Here is a 20,570-nt window from a genome sequence, read left to right as displayed (position 1 = left end):
CACTCTCGGGCTCCGGCCCCCTCCCCAGCGGGCAATCTCTGTCTCATTGCCGGGGAGTGGGTGTGGGGGGGCCTTTTCCACTGGAGCTTGTCCTGGCCCCCCTCACTCCACTGCCCTGTGGTCGGGGAAGGGGAGGGGAGGCCACTGGCTCCGGAAAGCATCGGGGCTGAGACGCAGGAATGTGAACAAGTAGGAAGCTTGGAGTTTTCTCGAGGTTTATGGGCAAGAGGTTCAGGCTCACTTTAGCTTTCCTTACAGACTGTTCAACAGTTCACCAGGGTGTGTCAGCCTCCAGAATCATGCAGGAGGCTGCAAAGAAGAAGAGTTTATTTGGGGCCATAAGAATTGTAATTCGGGAGACAGATTCAGATAACCCCAAAGGAGTGTTCCAAGGAAGGGAAAGAGTCAGGGGCTTATAAAGACAAAAGGCCAGGAAAAAAGAAGAAAAATCAGAAGGCTGTTAAAAGCTCCTGGCAAGACTGTGATTGACAGACGCAAGTCAGAAAATTTTGTCCTTAAGGAATCATACGTTGTCTTAGGGCAGGGGTCCAGGAAGTAGCAGACTGTCCTAAGTTATTTTAGGGTAAGGGTCCCATACGTATCTTGGGTTTCTGGCAGGTGTTCTGGACGACTTCATCAGGCCGAGGTGTGCAAGTCGCTCTTCCTCCCTGGCCTCCTGGCTCCGTTTTAGAGAGCTCTCTGTGCAATACCGACTCTGTTTAGATATTCCTTCCACAGATGGGAAGGGAGACAGGGACCCAGAGCAGAAATTATACATGACGAAACAACAGTAGTGATTATTACCACAAAACCCAACATTCACTCAGCCCTTGGCATGTGGCAAGTTTTGACACGTACAGTCACTTCTTGTTATTTGCAGGTTATGTTTGAGAGAGTCGCCCTGAACGCTGGAGCACGAAGACGGAGGACTGCTGCTGAGGGAGACACGGGTCGGGTTCCTGCCAGCCTGATTACATTCCCCTCAGCTGATCTGCCCATGACCTTGTCTGATGCGTGCTTCTGTGTAAGGACACCTCATTCCCCATGCATTCTTGATTCATTAACATGGAACTCACAGCCATCAGCACATAACGCATGCCTGAACAAGGCTTCTCTAAACGTGTATTCTTTTTTCTCTAGAAGGCAAGTCAGAGCCTTCCTTTGCTTAAGACACTGGACAACACTCCAGCACTAGGCCTGGGGCTATTATTGAAGTAGTCAGTTTACAGTGTTGTGCCAATTTCTGGTGCACAGCATAATGTCTCAGTCATATATTTGCATACATATCCTTTTCATCTTCTTTCTCATTGTAAGTTACTACAAGGTATTGAATATGGTTCCCTCTGCTATACAGCAGAAACTTGTTCATCTATTTTATATACAGTAGTTAGTATATGCAAATCTCGAACTCCCACTATATCCCTTCCCCTCCCCCATAACCAGGTTTGTTTTCTACATCTGTCTTTGTTTTGTAAACAATGTGTCCTTTTTTTTTTTAGATTCCACATATAAATAATATCATATGGTATTTTTCTTTCTTTTTCTAGTAGGGGCTATTTTAAACAGTGAAATAAAATAAAATTAAAAGGCACAAATATGTGAAAAATGTAGCACTGAGCAGACCACGAAAAGCGTGCTTGTTTGCAGTTTGAGCTGAAACAAGAAGGGACATCACAGCCTTGCTCCACCCCAGCCGTGACCATGTGTTGGGTGACTAACTTCTCACTGTTCTGCACACATCTCTGAAAGACTGGGAAAGTTCCTGCGGGTATTGATTTTAGGGCTACAAATCAATGTTGACAAGTAGGTGAATTTGCAACACAGAACCCCTGAATGATGAGGGTCGATGGATGTATTGTTTTATTTAATCCTCATACCAACCCTGCAAAATAGGAACTATTAACATCTTGATTTTCACATTTGAGGAAGTGAAACAGGTTAGGTTGACTGAGCCAAGACTCTTAATCATTTATCTCCATTGTATGCAGTATTTTTTTTTTTAGGAAACCAAGCTTGGCTCACAGGGTATGAGAAATGAAAAAGCCCAAACCACTTTCTTAAACCTGCAATATATTTTCTAAGTACAATTTCTTACACCCAAGTATAGATTGAAATATGTGAAACTGCCCTTTTTAGGTTAAAAATAGTTGGACACTGGCAATTTCACTGGCTGAACCTCATATACCCTTAGAAAGCTTTTCTCCCTGCTACTAGAGGTATCAGTTTATTTCATCTTTTTGCATATGGAAAACTGAAGTTACTACACTTCAAAGTGAAAAATTTTAAAGAGTGTTTGATGTACTCTTTTACAAAATAGAAGCACAGAGGTTTATTATTTTACAGCAGATGTTTACCATCTATTTTCTGATCTTTTTCAGTTAAAGACAAAAGGATGTGATCCCACACTTTAGTATAAATAGGCCAAATGTATTTTCTGCCTAAAGGATGCTGAGCACTGGACTGTTTTTTTCAGAGCAAGCATGTGATCTGTTTTTCTTATAACAGATCTTATAATATGTTTTCTATCTCACCGCGATTAGATAAAATTCTACTGAAGGCAGTAAAAGTCTATGGGGCTCTATCTTTTAATTACCAGATTTTAGGGAAGGAATAGAGTATGTGATGTAATACGAACAGAACAGTAGACATTTTCACTATGATCACCCCAAACTGGAAAGGAAAACGTATCACTTGGTGACCTGAGAGTAGTGTATTTACGGAAACCTGCAGACTGTCTGGAATTCATACTGTACAGGCAGCTCTAGTTTTTTCTCTCTCAGCATGGTAGAGAAAAAGAAAGGGAAAAAGTCACTACACCATGGCTAGTGTTCCTCCACCCAGCACGGGCGAGCAGTGTTTACATTTGTGCAAAGGTTTGCAGTGATTATGCTCAATTGGAAAGATGGGCTGGATTAGCTATTCCTCTTTCAGGTAGGGTTTCACCCTCTCAAACTCCTAGCTGGAACAGGAACTGAGTAATTAAGCACGTCTCACAAGCGGAAAGGAATGAAGCACCCTCTTGCTGTCTCTTCTGAGATAGTTTCAGGTACAGCTGATCCTTGAACAACGCGGGGTTGAACTGCACCGGTCCACTCATACATGGATTTTTTCCAGTAGTAAATACGGCAGCACCACAGGGTCCTCTGCTGCTTGAATACGAGGACGCAGAACCACGGATACAGAGGGCCCGAGGATAAGGAAGGATGAACCACTTGGGCTGGCTGTAAGCTCTTCAGGGATTTTAGACTACAGGGAGGGCAGAGCCCCTAAGCCCCACGTTTAAGGGTCAACTGTGGTATCTGTTCTCATCTGACCTTGAAAGGCAGAGAAGTATACCAGCCTGGGTTCCCAATGCCACAAGCACAGTGGCAGGGCTGAGGTCAGAGCACAGAACCGCTGGTCCCCAAAGCCTGTACTTTGTTCCCGAACTCCTTCCAAGCAGAGACACTTCGAGAACTGCAGTTTAGAACTGAACCCTGGCAGTGTTCTCACACCGACCCCAGCATCCTTCTCCGGTGTCAGGCTTGGACCTGCGTCCGTTTCGCAGGACCTCCGGTGTACGGGACTGGTTCTCGGGTCTGCGCACTGACGTGAGTGTGCAGTACTGGACATGAGTCTGCAGAATCAGACCTCTGGTCCAGGCACTGGACGTGGGTCTGCGGACCGGACCTGGGGTCTGCAGTACCGCAGTGCTGGGTGTCGGGTCTGCAGAACTGGACCTGCGGTCCGGGCCCTGGCCCCCGGGTCCGCAGGCCTGGACGCGGGTGCGAGGCACCGGCGCCGGGGGCACCCGTGAGGATGCGCATTCGCGGGTCTGTCCGTCCAACAAGCAGCAGCTGCGCGCCCGCCGGCCCCGCCTCCGGTGGTGGGAGGCGGCGACCGCTGCGTCGGCGCGCGGGACCGGGCCCTCCGAGTTCTCGCGCGACCCCTCGGCCCCGCGGGCGGGCGGGAAGGGCGCGCGGTGCGGACGCAGGGCCCGGATAGGCCGCCCCCGGAACCCCGCGCGCCTGCGCGCTGCTCGGGGGCCGGAAGCGGGGAAGCCGGACTTCCGGCCGGTCCGCGGCGGCTCGGGTTCCGGTTTCTCCGCGGGCGGAAGGGGCGGGCGAGCGAGTGGCCGCCGCTGCGGCCCGGGAGCCGGCATGGAGAAGCTGCGGCGGGTCCTGAGCGGCCAGGACGACGAGGAGCAGGGCCTGACCGCGCAGGTAGGAGCCGGCGCGCGCCCCGGGGGCGGACGTTTGCTGGGGCGGGGCGGCGGAGCCTGGGCGCCGGGTCTCCGCCTGCCTCCCGGGAAGCGTCCGGGGAGCCGTGCAGGCTTTCGTGGGGTCTGCAGAAGCTCACTCTGAGCGCCCCTCCCCGTGGCCTTGTGACTCTCGGGAGCCCACCTGCCGCCCGTCCTCCTCTCCCGTCTGTCCGCGCGCTGCCCCCCCCCCCCCCCGGCCTCTGCCTGGGCTTCTGCGCCTGGGCTGGGCGCTGCACGCGGGCCGGCCGCGCCGCAGGTGTGCAGGTGCTCGTTCTGCCAGCTGCGTGAGCCGAATCCTTTAAAGCTTCGTTAATTCCGTTTGCCCCTTGAAGTAAAAGATGCGAGTGTGTGTGTGTGTGTCTTTTGGAAGGAGGGATTAGTGAAATAACACTGATTAGAAAGTTGTCTGTTGAGCCCTGTTGAGAGATTTAAAAGAAAAAACACACACACACACACACAACCGTTGTCTCCGTGCTTTACCCACGAGCCGTGATAAGGGTTTCTCTGATAAGAGGGTTAAAAATGGAGGAACAGTATAGCGCATGCTCAGCACCCAAGAGGTCTTGGGTTCAATCCCCAGTACCTCCTCCAAGCGGAAATCAAGGAAGAGGGTTAAAAAAAATAGTGCAACAGGAACTGCTTTATAAGTATTTTTCTTATCTGCACGCCTGCAGATGCTTGTTTGGCTCTTACGGAAGTGGAGCATTTTAAAATCAAACGTATTACGTAAGAATCTTGTATTTGGTTCTTTTTCTGTCCTAACTTCCTACTTTGTTGTCATAATTATTCAACGATTCTTGTGAACAGGGTTCCGGACTAATCTGTGAGGGTTCAGAAACTAAAGGACAAGCGTCTGCTCTAAGTGAACTCAATGCTGTATAACCAGTTTGGAAAATCATAACGTTAATACAAGAACCCATACAAATAGTGATACGAGGAATGTCCATTAGGCAACAGTGGCTTGCCCAGCTCACTCACTGCACTACTATTTTGTGCTTCACTTTATGCTGTAGATCTGTGTTATACAAACAACAGCTGTAGTTACCTGTGGCTATTGAGGTTTAAATTAATTAAAATTAAGTAAAACGTAAAATTCCCTTCTCAGTCACACCAGCCGCATTTCAGGTGCTCAGTACCCACATATGTTGGTGGCTGCCGCATTGAACAGTGCATGCGTGGGGCATTCCACTGGAGAAAGTTCTGTTGGACTGAGCTGCTCTAAACCTTGGGGACATAAAAGTGACAGTGCCACTTTTCTTGAGCCCACTGTCTAGAGGGGAGAAAGAGTATGCAGAGAAGTCCTTGATGGAAGATTGGAGTGATTGACTGGAATGGACAAGTGCTGTGAGTTCACAGGAGGTGCTCATTTATTCATTCAACAAGTATTTTGAAAACTACGTATGATTGGCACTGTTCGAGGTGCTGGTGTTATAACAGTGAGGAAAACAAAGACTTCCCTCACATGGAACTTACATTTTAATTGGGGGAAATACATAATAAAGAGTACATATAAAAATACATCTGCCAGTGATACATACCACGGGAGAAGTTAGAGCAGGGTGAGGAGGCTGGGGCTGCCGTGTTGTGTTGGATGGTCAGGGAAGGGCTGTCTGGTGGGTAACATTACAGCACAGGTCGGAAGAGTCGCTAGGATACCTGGGCAACTCATGGAAAAAAAAAATCTCCTAGGCAGAGGGAACAGCAGCTACAGATCCTGAGAACAGAGCGCTCACATGTTCAAGGCCAGCAAAGAGGCCAGAGTAGCTGGAGCAAAGGGAGAGAGAGGTGGGAAGGTAGGAAGTGGGGCTCCAGATCACGTGGGGTCCCGTAGGACCTAGAAAGGGTTTTAGATTTTACTCCGAGTGTGCTGAGAAGCCAGTGGGTTTTGAGCCAAGGGGTGGCATGACTGATGGGTTTTAAAGGCTCACCCTGGCTGGTCTGTGGAAGCCAGGAGACTGGTCGGAGGACTCGTGTAGTAGTCCTGGGGAGAGATGACTGGCCTGAATCAGGCAGATGGAAGTGATTCTGTCCATGGTTTGAGTGAAGAGCCAGCAGGATCAGTTGTTGATGGATTGGATGTGTGAGAGTCAGAGGACCCAAGGATGCTTCTGTGGGTTTGACCTGAGCAGCTGGAGAGATGGAGTCACCGTTAACTGCGATGTGGAAGGAGCAGATCTGGGGAGGAAAATCATACAGATATTAAGTCTGAGATGCCAGCTAGCATCTGAGTGGAGGTGTCAGGAGAGCAAGTTGGCCTAAGATTCTAGAGTTCCTGGGAGGAAGTGTTTGAGATAATCAAGGGATTGTGGGTAAGGAGGAAAGAGGTAAGGCCCACGGTTGGACCTCTGGACCTTTCCAGTGCGGGGAGCTCAGGAGACAGAGGAGCAACCAGTGGGGAGGGAGGGAACCTGGAGAGGGCTAGGTCATAGAAGAGTGTTTCAAGGAGGAAGGCGTGGGTCACATAGTTAGTGGGTCAGATAGTTCTGGGGAGGAAGGCAGGTGTGGGAGGGGCGCTGCCTGGGGCTGCAGACAAGGAGACCCAGGGCTGGGAGTGCAGGTGTGAGAGGGCAGGACCAGCTGCCCAGGCCTGGACCCCAGCTCCTCCCGGAGACCTCGGTGCAGACCTTGGTGCCCGCGCTGTGCACCCCGCCTGCTGGGGCCCGGCCTCTTCCCCTCTCCCTTCCCTGTCCCTTTGAACCAAGGGCCAGACTCCTCGCTGGGCACTGGGAACAGGCCCCCAGGAGTGCTCATGGGGTATTTGCTGAGGTTGGAGGGTGAAGTCAAGCTTTTTGTTTGTTTAAGATGGAAGAGGCTTACGAGTGGTTAAAGGTTGCTGGAAGGAGTCTCAGAACACCATTCCCTCTTGGAGGGGGTGGGGGCAGGGTGGGGTTGCGAGGAGTGGATAGGAGAGCTGGTGTCAGCTCCCTGGGGAGGTCAGAGGGCAGACAGGCTGGCCTCTGCCCCCGCGGTGACCTGAGGACAGGAAGAGAGTGCATGTTCTCGAGGTGAGCTTGGTGTCCCAGAGTAGCGAGCAGAGCAGGGACTTCCCATGGACGGTTGCCGTTTTTGGTGTGAAACAGGGGAAGTTTCTGCTGAGAGGGGAAGTGTCAGCACAGGAATTGAGGTTGAAGGGGAGGATGGTTGAAATGGTGGAAGGAGAGGGCAGGCTGCCTCAGACCAGCAGTGCACTTCTGGCGGCCAGGCAGGCGGTGTCCGGGCCACTTCAAGTTGATGGGGACCTGGCTGCAATGCCCTGTCCTGCTGGGGACTCTGCCCAGAGGAGAGGGAGGAAGGCTGGCATCGTGATGTCACTGTGCCCGATGGTCGCAGAAAGGAGACTTAGGGGCCCTGCTGAAGGGAGGTGCCCTGACATTTCCACCGACAAGGAATGTGAGTAAAGGGGCCCAGGAGGCTGCAGAGGCTTCGAGGCAGGAGCAGTGGAGTCAGGCGCGGCTGGGAGGGCTTCGCAGGGGGAGAGCAATGACTTGAACTTTGGAGATGGAGTAGTTGCGGGTGTGAAGAGTACCTGGGTCCCTGAGTGGCAGGGAGGGTGAGGAACAGAAAGGCTGGGCTGCCCGTGGGGATGCTGGAATCGTCCGAGACTGTGAGGATCCAGGGTAGGAGTAGGGCCTGTGGTCGTGGGTCCTGAGAGAGAGAATGACCAGGAGAGCGGTAGGTGACAGAAATGAGGAGGCTGGCTGGTTACAGACGAGCTGTAAGGGGAGGGGGCCGAGTGAGGAGCAGGACACCGGCCCCCGAGAGGGTCTGTGGGCGCCTCTTCCCTGTGCTCACCGTCTGCACATCTTTGCTTTCTGCACACCGCTGTCACTTAGAGGGAGGACTTCCAGGAATACTGCCTTCAGTGAGTTCGTTAGTTCCCTTTATGCATTCAAGCGGTGGCAGCTGGGGAGCAAGGCTCAGATGTCCTCAGCTGTCCCCTTTGTGCTGGCGTCCATGCCCCCCCCCGGCTCTTCCATCGCCGGAGAAAGGCAGCTCGAGCCTGTGCCGTGGGCTCGTTCACAGCGGTGATGTTGCTGCAGTGAAGGCCCTTTCCTCCGTTGTTTCCAACTCTTTTTTTTTTTTAAATAGTTGAATTGAATTCACTATTTCCAGGTGATGTTTATTGATTTATTGCAGCAAGAAGGAGAGCACTGGAGAATGGGAGAGTCGCTCCTGCCCCCAGGAGGTCCTGCCAGAGCAGGTTTGGAGGGTCAGGGCTCTGTCTGTCTCCCACGTGGACAGGGCAGTGGTGAACAGTGTATAAACTGTCCCAGTTAGGAGTCTGGGGATCTGTGATTTGTTTCTATGTCCTGGACGGTTTCACGGCTTGAGACAAGTCGTTTCCTTGTGGATTGAATATTCATTCCAAACTTACAAATGGGGATAATTTGTCAGATGTTTCATTTTAAAGATCATCACTTGGAAGGTGGTAATAAGAGGAAAAATGCCGCCCACTGTGCAGATAACCATGCTGAACGCCACCAGCTAAGCTTGCGGACAGTGGGGTGATGTAGACCTGTAAGGGGAAGTGAAAACGGACACTTCCTCCTCTCTCGTTAAGTCATCAGGTCACTGTGTTTTCACATGACCAGTTAGAAACCCTGCTTCTTAGAACCCTGCACCCACTTCTTACAAACCAGCGGGTCATTTCCTGTGCGACATCGGTCTGCAGGGTCAATTCTCTTCTGTTTAGTTAAAATGAACTCGATGTGCCTTCTTCCTGAGCAGGAAGAATGAAATTTGGATGTTCTTATAGGCAAGTTCATTCTTTGTTTAAAACACAGTTTTACCATGAACAGATGACATTGCTGGAAACAAGAATGCCTGTGGGTTAAAGCAAATTTTAAAAAACATTATAAATATGCTAAAAAGTGATGGATAGTCTTTATTTAGTTGCTTTTATCTACTTTTCATGCTTCCTGAGGATTCGCAGATTGGTCTGTTAAGGTAAGGAATATAAAAGGTATTTTGGGCTTTGGCATTGAACTTTCCACTTTTGCTTCATTATTCTTGAAAATACATTATAAACGTGTGGTCTTATTTTAAAGTATATGATAATATGTTAGAAATTTAAATTTTGGAATATAAACTTCTATTGTGTGTTTCTAGTTCATTGGAAGAGCTCTTGTTACTACTTTGCCAGCCTTACTGGGAAAGTAAGTTTCAACAGTGTGCTCAGTAATCTAAGTAGGTGCTTACCTTTGCAGCAGCGTGAGGGGACCTGGAGGGTATTGTGTTTAGTGAAGTAAGTCAGACAGAGAAAGACATATATATGTTACCACTTCTGTGGAGGATCTAAAAAATCAAACGTGCCTGAGGAAACAGAAACAGACTCACAAATACAGAAAACAAACTGGTGGTTACCAGTGGGGAGAGAGGAGCGGGGAGGGGGTGGTTAAGAGGTGCAAACTACTGTGTATAGAATAAACGAGCAGCAGAGATACTGGCCAGCACCGGGAAGCACCGCTGCTATTTTGTAATGACTTCAAAGGGAGTATAATCTGTGAAAACACTGAATCACTGTGCTGTGCACCTGGAGCTAGCACAGCATTGCAAATCAACTCTACTTTGATTTTCAGAAATGTGTACTTAATCATTACTGTATTCCAGCTTATTGTATAAAGTATGCAGAGTATGCTTTTCCCACATAATTTGGTCAGAATTTGCATGACATACAGAAATGCTGTTGCTCTAGAATTAATTATCATTTCGAAGTGTGTGTTTAATGATGGTTGAGGAGATGCCCAAGGCTTTTGTGAGTTGCTTTTAAGTGAACTTTTTCTAACAGAAGTTGGGAGTGTGTCCATCCCATGGCGGACACTCCTGGTGGCTCCCCAGGTTGCTGTCGTTAGGCGGGTGTACCCATGGCCCAGCAGCTGGACTCCTGTGTGAGCACAAGGAGGTCCTGCAGGTCCTCCAGCCCCAGCCCTCCGCCCCCCACCGGCAGCCAGTGACCAGCTGATGGGAGGTCCAGCCAGACCACGGCCTGGCTCATTCCCCCCTTCTCTGTCCAGCTTCCCTCCCTGCTCCCAAGGTTTCTCCCGGGAGCAGTTCCTGCTGGAGAAGCCCTGTCCCCGGCTCTGCCTGTCGGGCTTTGCCTGAGCACTCTCAGACGCAGATGCCGAGAGAGGGCTGTGTCCCGTGACGCCACCTCTGTGTGTGTCAGCAGTCGGCCCGTCTTCCTTCATCTTTCCCGTTTTTCTAATAACTGAGCATCTCGTGATGCGTCTCACACTTAGGACATTTCCTCCACATCCGTGCTTCTGTCCCCAGCAGGTAAGAGCCTTTTAAGCTGTAACACGATGCTGCTGCCTCACCTGGTAGAGGTAGTCTCAGGGCCACCTGATTCCTGGACCATGTTTGTGTTTCCCTTCGCAACCACGGATCGTGAGATTCTGACACCCTGCGACTGCAGAGTAAACAGAGTTACTGTACATGTTACAGGGGAACGCCGCCTCCCTGTGGTGTGAAGATTCAGATCGGCAGGTGGCGATCTAGAAACGAGTTCTGCCCCTTCCTTCCTCAGGTCCTGGATGCCTCGTCCCTCAGCTTCAGCACCAGGCTGAAGTGGTTCGCCATCTGCTTCGTGAGCGGCATCTTCTTCTCCATCCTCGTGAGTCCCGGCTTCTGTGCTTAGTCGCCTGCTCTGTGTCACTCGGCAGTCCTCGCCCTCCGCGCGCAGCCCACTCTGGACTGGCTTTGACGGGGTGTCTAGTCACCTGAAGTAAAGGGTAGAGATCAGTAAAAAGATGGAGAAATTAATATTTTACAGGCTTTATGGACTGTTAAAATAATTTAAGAAAAATTAGTGTGTGTTAAGAGAGTTGTAGTCGGTGATTTAGATGCTCCTGTTATTACGTTATAGTAGTGCATTTATATTTTAATCTGTTCAAATGATAAAACTATTTTTAAATAACTGTAATATCTTCACTTAGGGAACTGGATTGCTGTGGCTTCCTGGTGGCATAAAGCTTTTTGCAGTGTTTTATACCTTTGGAAATATTGCTGCCTTAGCCAGGTGTGTACAGAAGTTTGGCTTCTCAAAATGCTGCTTCTGCGGTCGCTGTCCCCCCACCCTGTCCTTTCTAGTAAGTGGTTTCCTAACAGGACATATTTCTGTAGACGTATACACATCGTGAATTCAGCCGCAACTGAATTTGTATTTGTTCAGTAAATACTTAGGACTCCTGCTCTGTGCCAGCTGCTGCGGTAGGGGGTGGTAAGGGAAAGAATGGCCGGCGTTCCTGGCTGCAGGCACTTGCTGTGGGCCGGGAACCATCCTGAGTGCTTTGTATCTGTTACCCCATTTGTGAGGTGGGCAGCATTACCTCCCCCATCCTGTAGCTGGGTTAGTGGCACAGAGAGTCACTCAGGCCCCGGGAATGTGCCGAGGGAGGTGACCAGGCCAGTTCCAGCAGACAGGCCTCCAGAGTCCGTGAGTGTAGGCCCCCAGGCACAGCGGCAGTGCCCCCAAGGCCCTGTGGGCGGGGTGTCGGGTGTCCTCTCTGAGGGCCTGGGGCCCGTCTTTGGGGGTTGATCTCTGGTGGAGCAGCTGTCATGGTTACGAGCTCTCAGCTTTCAGAGGTGAGCGCCTGTCTCTCTGGGGACGTGGTGGGGCGGAGGTGCTGGCGAGTGGGCGGCCGTGCCCTCTGCAGCTGGTCCCTGGGTGCCTCCTGCGGTCCCAGAGGACCCGATGGAGCAGCTCCTGCCGCGTCGCTGTCAGGAGCTTCACCCTCACGGCTCTCTTGGAGGGTGTAAGAACCTCCAAGTGCAGTGCGTGCAGACAAGGATGGTGGTAGGGCCCAACTGCCACAGATGAAAACAAGCCACCTTGTCAGCTGGCCTAGCTGTCCTGTTCACCTGTGGCTGTAAAATGATGCATTCATGTGTCACAGAAAACGAAAGGGTTAAAGTTTCCTTCTAATGCTAAAAAAAAAAAAACCAGTGAGTGAGCTTTTTAAATTAAACTCACGTAGGATTTCTTTTCTTCAAAGCACTTATTTTTACATAGCTAGACAAATTAATAAATCCATCTCTCAGTTCTTTTATTTGTTTCAAATAGTACGTGCTTTTTAATGGGGCCCATGAAGCAGCTGAAGAAAATGTTTGAAACAACACGATTGCTTGCAACGATTATTATGCTTGTGAGTAAATAATGATAATTAAAAAAAACTTTCATTGAATTTTTTTGCATTATTTTATGACTTATTACCCACTCTCATGTCTGTACTATTGTTATATTTCTTTTGTTGAATATAACGAACATGTTCTTCAGACTGTGTTTGAAGAGTTTGGGTTATACAGCGTTACCTAGAATGCTTGGCTGGGCGAATTTGTTTCTTTTGCATACATCTAACAGTGCTGTTCTGGGTATTTCAAATGGAAATTAGAGCTGTGCACGTGTTTCATATTCACGCCCAGGAGAGCATTTCTTAATGGACCACTGTGTGCACTTTTGGAGAGTGGGACTGGAGGACAGGTCACTTCTGGGTCCATCTGAGTCTTCTTTGGGAGAGTTGGCTTAATTCAAATAGCCTGCCACCTGGCTTCTGTCCCCGCCCTGTCTGACTGTTGCTCAAACACCTAAGTCCCTGTGTCTAGACCTGTCATGTTGCTGCCACCTGCCTCCGTGGAGGACACAAGTGTGGGATGACAGTGCAGTCTTTCTGTGTGAAGTCAGTCTAGTAGGTGCCTCCTGTAAAGCCAGTGCAGGAGCGCTCACCGTGTGTTATGGGCTGTACTGAATCCGGGTTGGCGGTTTGCTGTGACTGAGGGCGACATGAGCATTCATATGTTCCCACCAGCGGCTGTTGTCACTCTGGCTCATTCTTCAGTCTCTCTGTCGGCTTAATCAGCAGATGACTTACTAGATACTTTCAGTTTGCCAAGGAATCTTGCAGCCACAGACTTTAAAGTAAAATAATACTCGGGGGATTTGTAAATACAACTAGAGTAAACGGTCTTGTTAAATTTGTTGTGAAGTATTTTATGCAAATGAAAGCAGAATAGCATGTGCATTTTTGTTAACCTTTTGGAAAGGCTCAAACATGCAGTTTGTTCTTTCTTTTCCTGTAGCTGTGTTTCGTACTTACCCTGTGTGCTGCTCTCTGGGTAAGTGACATCAGCCACACCTGTTTTCTGCTAACTAGGTAGCCCCTCACCAGGTCAAGTGTCATCACACCATCACCTCTAAGGAGCTCAAAGTCTGGTTTCTTAAAATACCCAAAGATTCAGTGTCCCTAAAACCATGTGCAGCAACATCCAGTTAGTGGCTAGACTTGTGACGGCTTCTGCCGCCTAAAGCCAACGGCGGCGAGGTCCTTGGTCCGGGTCAGCCTGGCTCCGCGGCCGGTCCGGGGCTGTGAGGCCGTCTCCCAGTGTCCGCGTGCGCTCTGTCTGCGACGCTCACTCACCTCGTTATGCTTGGCTCTGGCGCGGGGACTGGATCAGGAGCAACAAGGTGTCCAAACTAATGAGGAGAAAGGGCCAGAAAACAGGCCAGAACAAATTGACAAAAAGGGCTTGAGTTACTCTTGCACCACTTACCTAAGGTGACCTGCTCTTCATTAGCCTTTAAAGAGGTCACTGTATTGCAGCTCGGTTTACCTGATGCTCCTGATTGTTCATGCAGTTTATTTAGTGTTCCCATCTACTCCCCAGAGGGGGCGGAGGTGGTTCCTGAGCGCTCTAGGATGCTGCACGCTGTAAAGCAGATAGGGTGGTGTGTAATACTCCTCAGAGATGTTCTGTCAGAGACGTTCTGACTTCCATTTGGTGAGGCAAGGACCGACCTTTAGTGATGCACACATGTGCGTACACTTCATTTCCCAATAACGTAAATAAGAATATTCTTAAATAATTTTTGCAAAACCCTGTGGAAAATTGGTTTCTGCTTTGAAATTGTCTAGCAATCTGTTTATAAGCAGTAGCTTAAAAATGAGAAAAGAAGTAAATAAAAATTAAAAAGATGGACAAGAAATTTTAAAAATAAATCATTTTGAAACAACCATGGAAACTGTTTATTTTACATTATTCTGGATGATCACAATAAAACACAGTTCTATTTCAAAAAAATAAGAGAAGGAACAAGTGCGAATGAGTACATTCTGCACAGGCTGCAGACTAAGAACTGGGTGGGATTTTAAATGCTGATTTTAGCAAAGTGAACCTTGACTTAAAAGATGTAACATTAAAGAGTTTTAACATTTTCACCTACGCCAGTTGCCTCATTAATATTTATACCATATATTTAACGGCATTTGAATAAATGGAATCAGAGGTTCTAGAAAAATCCAGTTTTGGGATATTTAATTTTTAGATCTACTGAATCTTAAATTTATCCTACTAATGTTGAATGGAATAAATGGAGCTGTCATTTGCCTTTCTGAAGGGGAGGAATTGAACTTGCTTGTGAGAAATATTTAAAAAATCTTAACTCATCATTTCTTTGCTTTGCCCTTGTCAGTGGCACAAGAAGGGGCTGGCCTTACTATTCTGCATATTGCAGTTCCTGTCGATGACCTGGTAAGTCTGCACTAGTTAGAAAGTTAATTTCCTGAACAGTGCCAAGCATTTCGTTCTGAGCTGTTGAGCTAGGAAGGTCATTGGCCTCCCGGGAGGTCAGATGCCTGAGGGCTGTGGTGTGTCCCGTGGGACCTAAGACCTGGGTGTGCTGAGAGCTGCGGCTGTGCTTCCACGGTCCCCTGGTGACACAGTCACTTCTCTTCTGATGTGTGAAGGAGAAGTGATGAGAAGTGCAGGTGATGTCACAGGGATCCCTAAAATCGAGGCCGAGTCATGGCGTGAGCCCGAGCGAACACTGGTGATCACTCACTCTGCCCGGTGTCGCTGGTCACCACAGGGTGGGCTTCATCCAGAGCCGACCCTGGCCCTGCAGCGTCTGCAGCCGTCTTCTGACTCTCCAGTGACCGCACAGTCTTTCCGCACCGCTTCTCTGCCTCTCCCTCTCCGCCCGGGGCCCAGGCCTGCCCGTTTCTTCCTGATCAGCTTCTGCCCGTGTGTCTTTGACCATATCCTGTCCAGCCGCGTGCCCAGCCCAGTGAATATTTGATTGAATTGACTGTGCCCCTCCTAGTATGCTTTCGTGTTAGACCAGAATGGTGTTTTTACATATAAAATATTTTTAAGAGTGTTTTTCCTTTTTCTTTAGAACTAAGTCTTGTTTGCTTCCTTGTGATGTCTGTAAACCCCTTCCTGATTTTCCTGTTTTAAATCTCCCCTTTTTGGCATCACCCAGTCTGGGCTCAGTCTTTCTTTTGGTGTTGTTTCTACCTTTCCGCTGATAGAATATCAGTGAATGTTCAATGCAGTTCCCTACAGGTTACAAAAGAACCGTATGATTTTGTTTTATTACTCTTTTTCAGTGAATTGTGGAAAAATTTAAATCTTGATTATTTTCTATAATATATTGCTTTTTATTGCTCACCTGCAATTGATTGATCCCTAAAGGAGAATGCAGTTTATTCTCAGTTATTTTATAGTTTTCTTTTTAAAGGTTAACTTTCTGTTTATAACAAGCTCAAGCTTCAGCAGGCATCAGAATCGCTTAGAGAGCTTGTTAAAACGCAGACTGTTGACTAAGACACGGTTTTTCACTCAGGAGGTATGGGGTGGGCCCCAGGCATTTGCGTTTCTGACGAGTTCTGAGGTGACGCCTTACCACCTCCTCGTCAGGGCTCCTACTCGGAGAATCACTGCAGTGTTCTACTGCTTCATTCCTTACGGTGTTAGAGTATGGCCATTTGGTATTAAAAAAAGAAAAAAGTCATTTGTATTTTTTAGTCATTGTTTCAACATTCTTGAACTTTCCTTGCAGGTATAGCCTGTCTTACATCCCGTACGCAAGGTGAGCTGTTTGATTCCATCTTGTTTTCTCTTCCTCTGATTCTCTTTACACAGGTACATGAATTTTAGTCATTTTCATGTTAAAACACTATTTAAAGAGCAGTTTTTTGTTGACTTTGACTTTTTTCCCAGAAGGAAATTGTTTCAAGTGAGTTGAATAGGAGCTTGCCAGGTAAAGCAGTAACATGCTGAACATATGTGGCAGGTGGGTGGGGACCTGGCCTCTGCTTTACCCCCTGAACATTTGCCGGTAGGGAATTTTTACAGGAGATTCTAGATCCTTCCATGACTGCGAATATTCAGTAAATAGGATGTGGAGACCTCAGCAAAAACAAGTTCTGCTTTAAAAAGGGTGGGGGAGGTGGAGTTAGTGAAAAAAATGAGTCTGATACATTAATGTTTGTTTTAAGCCCATAGAAGCATTTATTCTGTGTCAAGTGGTAACTGCCATTTTCTTACATTTTTTTTCAGAAAAATGTAGTAATTTAATTGTGGTGGGGAAGACAAAACTAATTGTAGTCTTAAATCTGACAGATTCAGAAAAATACCCTGCTGAGGCCCAGCTTTGCTTCTTTGTGAAATTTGGAAACAGGTTGTATATGAAAAACAGCAGAACTGTATGCCTAATAGGGACAGTGCAGGAAACGGATAGAAATCCTATTTGTATTCCATTTCAAATGAGGATTCTCTTTGTTGCGCGCTGACCGGGTGAAAGGCAGCCTGGGGCAGCGCAAGGCGAGGAGGCTGCTCCTCGCTGCAGAGCGCGTGCAGGGGGTTGCGGGTCCTCAGGGCCGCTGCCGGAGGGGAACGTGCCCTGGAAGCGGTGTCCCTCTTGTGCAGCTGGTGCCCGCGGTCACGACCAGGCTTCTGGACAGTGACCACACCTGCCCCTCTCCAGAAGCGCAGACCCCTGCCCTTGAGAGCAGCGCAGGGATCTGTCCCTGCGCCTCCAGGCTGCTGCCGCACGCCTTTTACAGGCCGTGTAAAAATGCTGGTAGTTGAGGCAAACCGTTTTGGAAGAGAAGTGTGAAGGGCAGTGAGGTCTGTCATGGGGAGATTTTTAGAATTCTTAGGGTGCAGTTACTGACATTTTGCTTTTTAAAATCCAGGTCATTATTTCTTTTTGAAAATTAGTTATTTTGTTAGGCTATTTTTGGTATTTACACTTACTTCTTTGCATTAAGATTAGCATATGTGCTGCTTAAGATTTCTAAGTAAATAAATACCATTTTGGAAACTAACAAATGATTTCCAGGCCTCAGTTCTTGACTTCAGGAGACACTCCGCAAAGGTTTAGTTCCCTGGAGGCGCTGGGGCTTCCACCGAGTGCTCGTGGGGAAGGTGGCCGTGCGGCTGTCTCTTGGCAGGAAGAAACGTTACAGGTTCAGTCTGAGGGATGGTTATACTGTTTTTCCTCTTTTATTTTTTCCCACCAGGGATGCAGTAATTAAATGCTTTTCTTCACTCCTGAGTTGAAAACCAGAAACTCTGAAAAGACCATTTGAAAGTTGATGTTCTGTTTGTGGTGAAGTATACTTTTCCTGGTACAGTAGTCACTCAAAAAACAAGCGCACTGACCGGTTAAGACCATTTGTGTCCTGATAAAAACTACTTGCTGATTAAACTCTTAAATGCTTGTGACGTTAAACTCACTGTGTGTCTGCCATTAATGTGCTCTTCCAAAGATGAGATTTTTAATCATTGCCATTTGTAAATGATTTTTAGCCAGTTTGTTTAATCTTTTCTAAGCAACATTTGAGATGTGAACATTTAAGGATAGACCTGTGCTGCAAGATAGATTCAGTTGTGGCGGTTTTAAAATGTCTACATTTAAAAAAAGTCTTTTTAAAATAAAAACTGTAAATGTGAAAGTTTTTACTTTAAGCTAAAAATTGTGTATTATATGTAATAAAAATAATATATAAATCTTTACAATTTTGAAATAAACCCACACTTGGAAAAACGGCATTTTCTTGGTCAGACTTAAGTTTTAAGTGGGGGGCACACTGTTCAGTTGAATAAAATTCAGCCTGGGCACTGTGTGCTCTTCCTGTGGGAAAGCGAATGAGGCGCACTCCCTGCCCTGATAACGCGATTGAGGGTAAATGTGGGAAAGACACGGTGCGTTTGTGAGTGGTGGCTCAGGCACCGCCTGAAAGCAGAGCCTGCCGGGCCGTCCCCAGGAGGCTGTCACACTGCGGCTGGCGCGGAGGCAGGCGGAGGGCTGACCGCCCGGCCCTGGTGGCCCCGGCACGGGAAGAAGCCGCCTCAGCCCGGCCCGGAGGGAGGCCGGGGCGGGCGGCGCCTACGGCAGCCTGCGTGGCAGGGCTGGAGCCTCGGGGGAGAGGTAGCCCTGCTCCCGGCCTCCCCTCAGCTCCTCCCCGCCCAGCGCCCCCAGCCCGGCACTGGCCCGGGTCCCGTGACTCAGCCGCAGAAAGGCACCTGCGGGAAGGGGGCCCAGGTGCCTGCCTGGTGCAGTCCTGGCGACGGGGCCGGGAAAGGAGGGGCCTGTGAGGGGCGAGGGCAGCGTTTCTTCTCGGGGGCTGTGGAGTGTTCCGGAGGCCCGCCTGGAGCCGAGAGCTGTGCGGGGAGGAGGCGATGTCGGGCCGGAGCAGGCCAGGTACTCGGTGTCGCTGAAGTAGGGAGCCGGTGGGAGGAGCCGACCAGGACGGAGTCCAGGGCCAGCCTGGGGAGGACAGGGAAGCCAGGCACTGGTGTGGGGCTGAGGGGGTGAGGGAGCAGGGACCGCACCAGGGGTGGTGGCACATGAAAACGCAACAGTCTCGCCCCCAAAGCGGTCCCAGTTCTGGGAGAGGCAGGCACATTCCTGTTGGAAGGTGTGGTGTCTGTGGTTACGAGCCACCGCGTATCGTGGGGGCTCAGGGAGGGCAGAGGTAGAGCATGGAGAGGAGGGGGAGGACGGCGCGCAGGGAGCAGGGACACGGCGTGTGCGGAGGCCATGCTGGAGTTTGACGCTGCAAGCAGCGGGGAGCTGGGAGGAGGAGGATGCCCTTTCAATTAGTGGAGGACACAGCAGTAGAGATCTCGGTCCTCAGGAGAGACGAGGGGATGGCAGTCGTGTGCCCACAGCCTCCAGGCGCCTCCTCCCAGTCAGACCCTGGGGGCCTGCCCTCCTTCCTGGTCAAGTGGGCAGACTGGCGGAGATGGGCAGCTCACCAGGGCGGCAGGGCCGGCATGGCTGGGGCGGGCTTGGACGAGGCTTGTCTGCGTCCAGAGTTTGGGCTCTCCCCTGCCCTCTGCCTCCAGATCCCCGCATCCTGCTCCTCTGTGTCCACACCTCAAACCACCTCAAGCAGAAAGATCTGGGAATCTTACTAAGAAATAGCTCTAATTTCACTGCTTCCAGACGGACTGTGTTCTTTTAACTGAAATGCTGTAACTTGCTCAGCGTGGTCCTGCACGAGTGGTTGGCCTCGGCCAGACCGAAGCGAGGGTCTGCTAGGGGTCAGCACAAGAGAGGGGCGGTGGGCAGGCAGCAGACACTCCTTATCCTGGACGGTGTCTTCATCTTTAGACAGAGGCCGCTGCTGGAGTCACACTTGGGGCGCCGTGCCCCCGGAGCCGGCTGGAAGCGCACTGCTGGACCGTGCAGACCGTCCGAGCACAGGGTACAGGGCAGCTTGGGGTTAGGTGTCCACCGTGGAGGTGGGGGCGTGGCCTCGGGGCAGGGAAGAGAGTTACTCCGTCCGGGGAGATGGCGCAGGAGGGTGACCCCTGGGACAGCGAGGCTGTTTCCCAGCTGGTCGGAGCGCTGGCTTCGTGGAGATGCCCTGTCCAGCCCAGGCGGCTGCAGCACTGACGCTCCCGGAGTCGGGGCTTGAATGCAGGTCTGGCCACATAGCTGGTCCGTCCCCATCCCTACGGGGGAGGAGGGACATCGCTGTGGGCTTCAGAGCCCATGGGCGTGAGTGGGACATGGTGCATGTGTGTCCCCCGCAGGCTGGGACAGTGAGAGAGGTCTGCCCATGCCCGTGCTAGGCACTGTGAAGGTCACAGGTCAGTCTTGTTAATCTCAGGGAGAATTCGTCAGGCTCTTCCCTGCACACTTCGTCGGGACCGGCGTCCCCTCTGGGAGGGGGCCTGTCGTGGTCAGAGGTCCAGATCCTTAGCAGGCTTGTCCGCACGTGTCCCCACCCTGGTGTTCCTGTTTCCCACTGTGGCCCTCACCTCCAGGTCTCCGGCGCGTCCTGCAGCTGGTATACAGCGTGGAGGCCACACCCCGGACACGTGTCCCTGCTGCCCTCTCCGCCTCGCTGAGGGGTTCATGCCGAGGCTCACAGGCGGGTTGGTGGAAAGGCTTCCCCTCCCCCGCCACTGCAGGACTGTTTCTGTATTCCGTTGCTTTTGCCAGCTCCTCAAAGTCATTCCCCACCAAGAGTTGAAGTCTGCCATGAACACAGGGCCCTCTCAGGTTGGAGGCCCCGGCAGCTGTCAGAAGGGGAGC

General features: G+C 50.1%; 1 protein-coding gene across 1 annotated transcript; it reads left to right on the top strand.

Moving 5' to 3' along the window:
* Positions 1–4,036: 4,036 nt before the first annotated feature.
* SFT2D1 (SFT2 domain containing 1) lies at positions 4,037–18,073 on the top strand. Its single transcript, XM_072966191.1, has 8 exons — positions 4,037–4,202; positions 10,767–10,853; positions 11,176–11,258; positions 12,303–12,384; positions 13,316–13,351; positions 14,706–14,764; positions 16,077–16,106; positions 17,542–18,073. Exons 1-8 carry the CDS (start codon positions 4,140–4,142, stop codon positions 17,579–17,581), a joined length of 480 nt encoding a protein of 159 aa, XP_072822292.1. The 5' UTR covers positions 4,037–4,139; the 3' UTR covers positions 17,582–18,073.
* Positions 18,074–20,570: the final 2,497 nt, after the last annotated feature.

This window comes from Vicugna pacos, chromosome 8, assembly GCF_048564905.1.
Source record: "Vicugna pacos chromosome 8, VicPac4, whole genome shotgun sequence".
NCBI classification, from domain to species: domain Eukaryota; kingdom Metazoa; phylum Chordata; class Mammalia; order Artiodactyla; family Camelidae; genus Vicugna; species Vicugna pacos.
Note: the sequence above shows the minus strand (reverse complement) of the source record. Positions and strands in the feature narration are given on the sequence as shown.

What these genes read in the sequence shown, in the direction of transcription:
- SFT2D1 (XM_072966191.1), top strand. Translation starts at nt 4,140, where the DNA reads ATGGAGAAGCTGCGGCGGGTCCTGAGCGGCCAGGACGACGAGGAGCAG. An exon ending in CCCTGTGTGCTGCTCTCTGG is followed by an intron (nt 13,352 to 14,705) that starts GTAAGTGACATC and finishes TGCCCTTGTCAG; the next exon opens with TGGCACAAGAAGGGGCTGGC. An exon ending in TCTTACATCCCGTACGCAAG is followed by an intron (nt 16,107 to 17,541) that starts GTGAGCTGTTTG and finishes TTTTCCCACCAG; the next exon opens with GGATGCAGTAATTAAATGCT.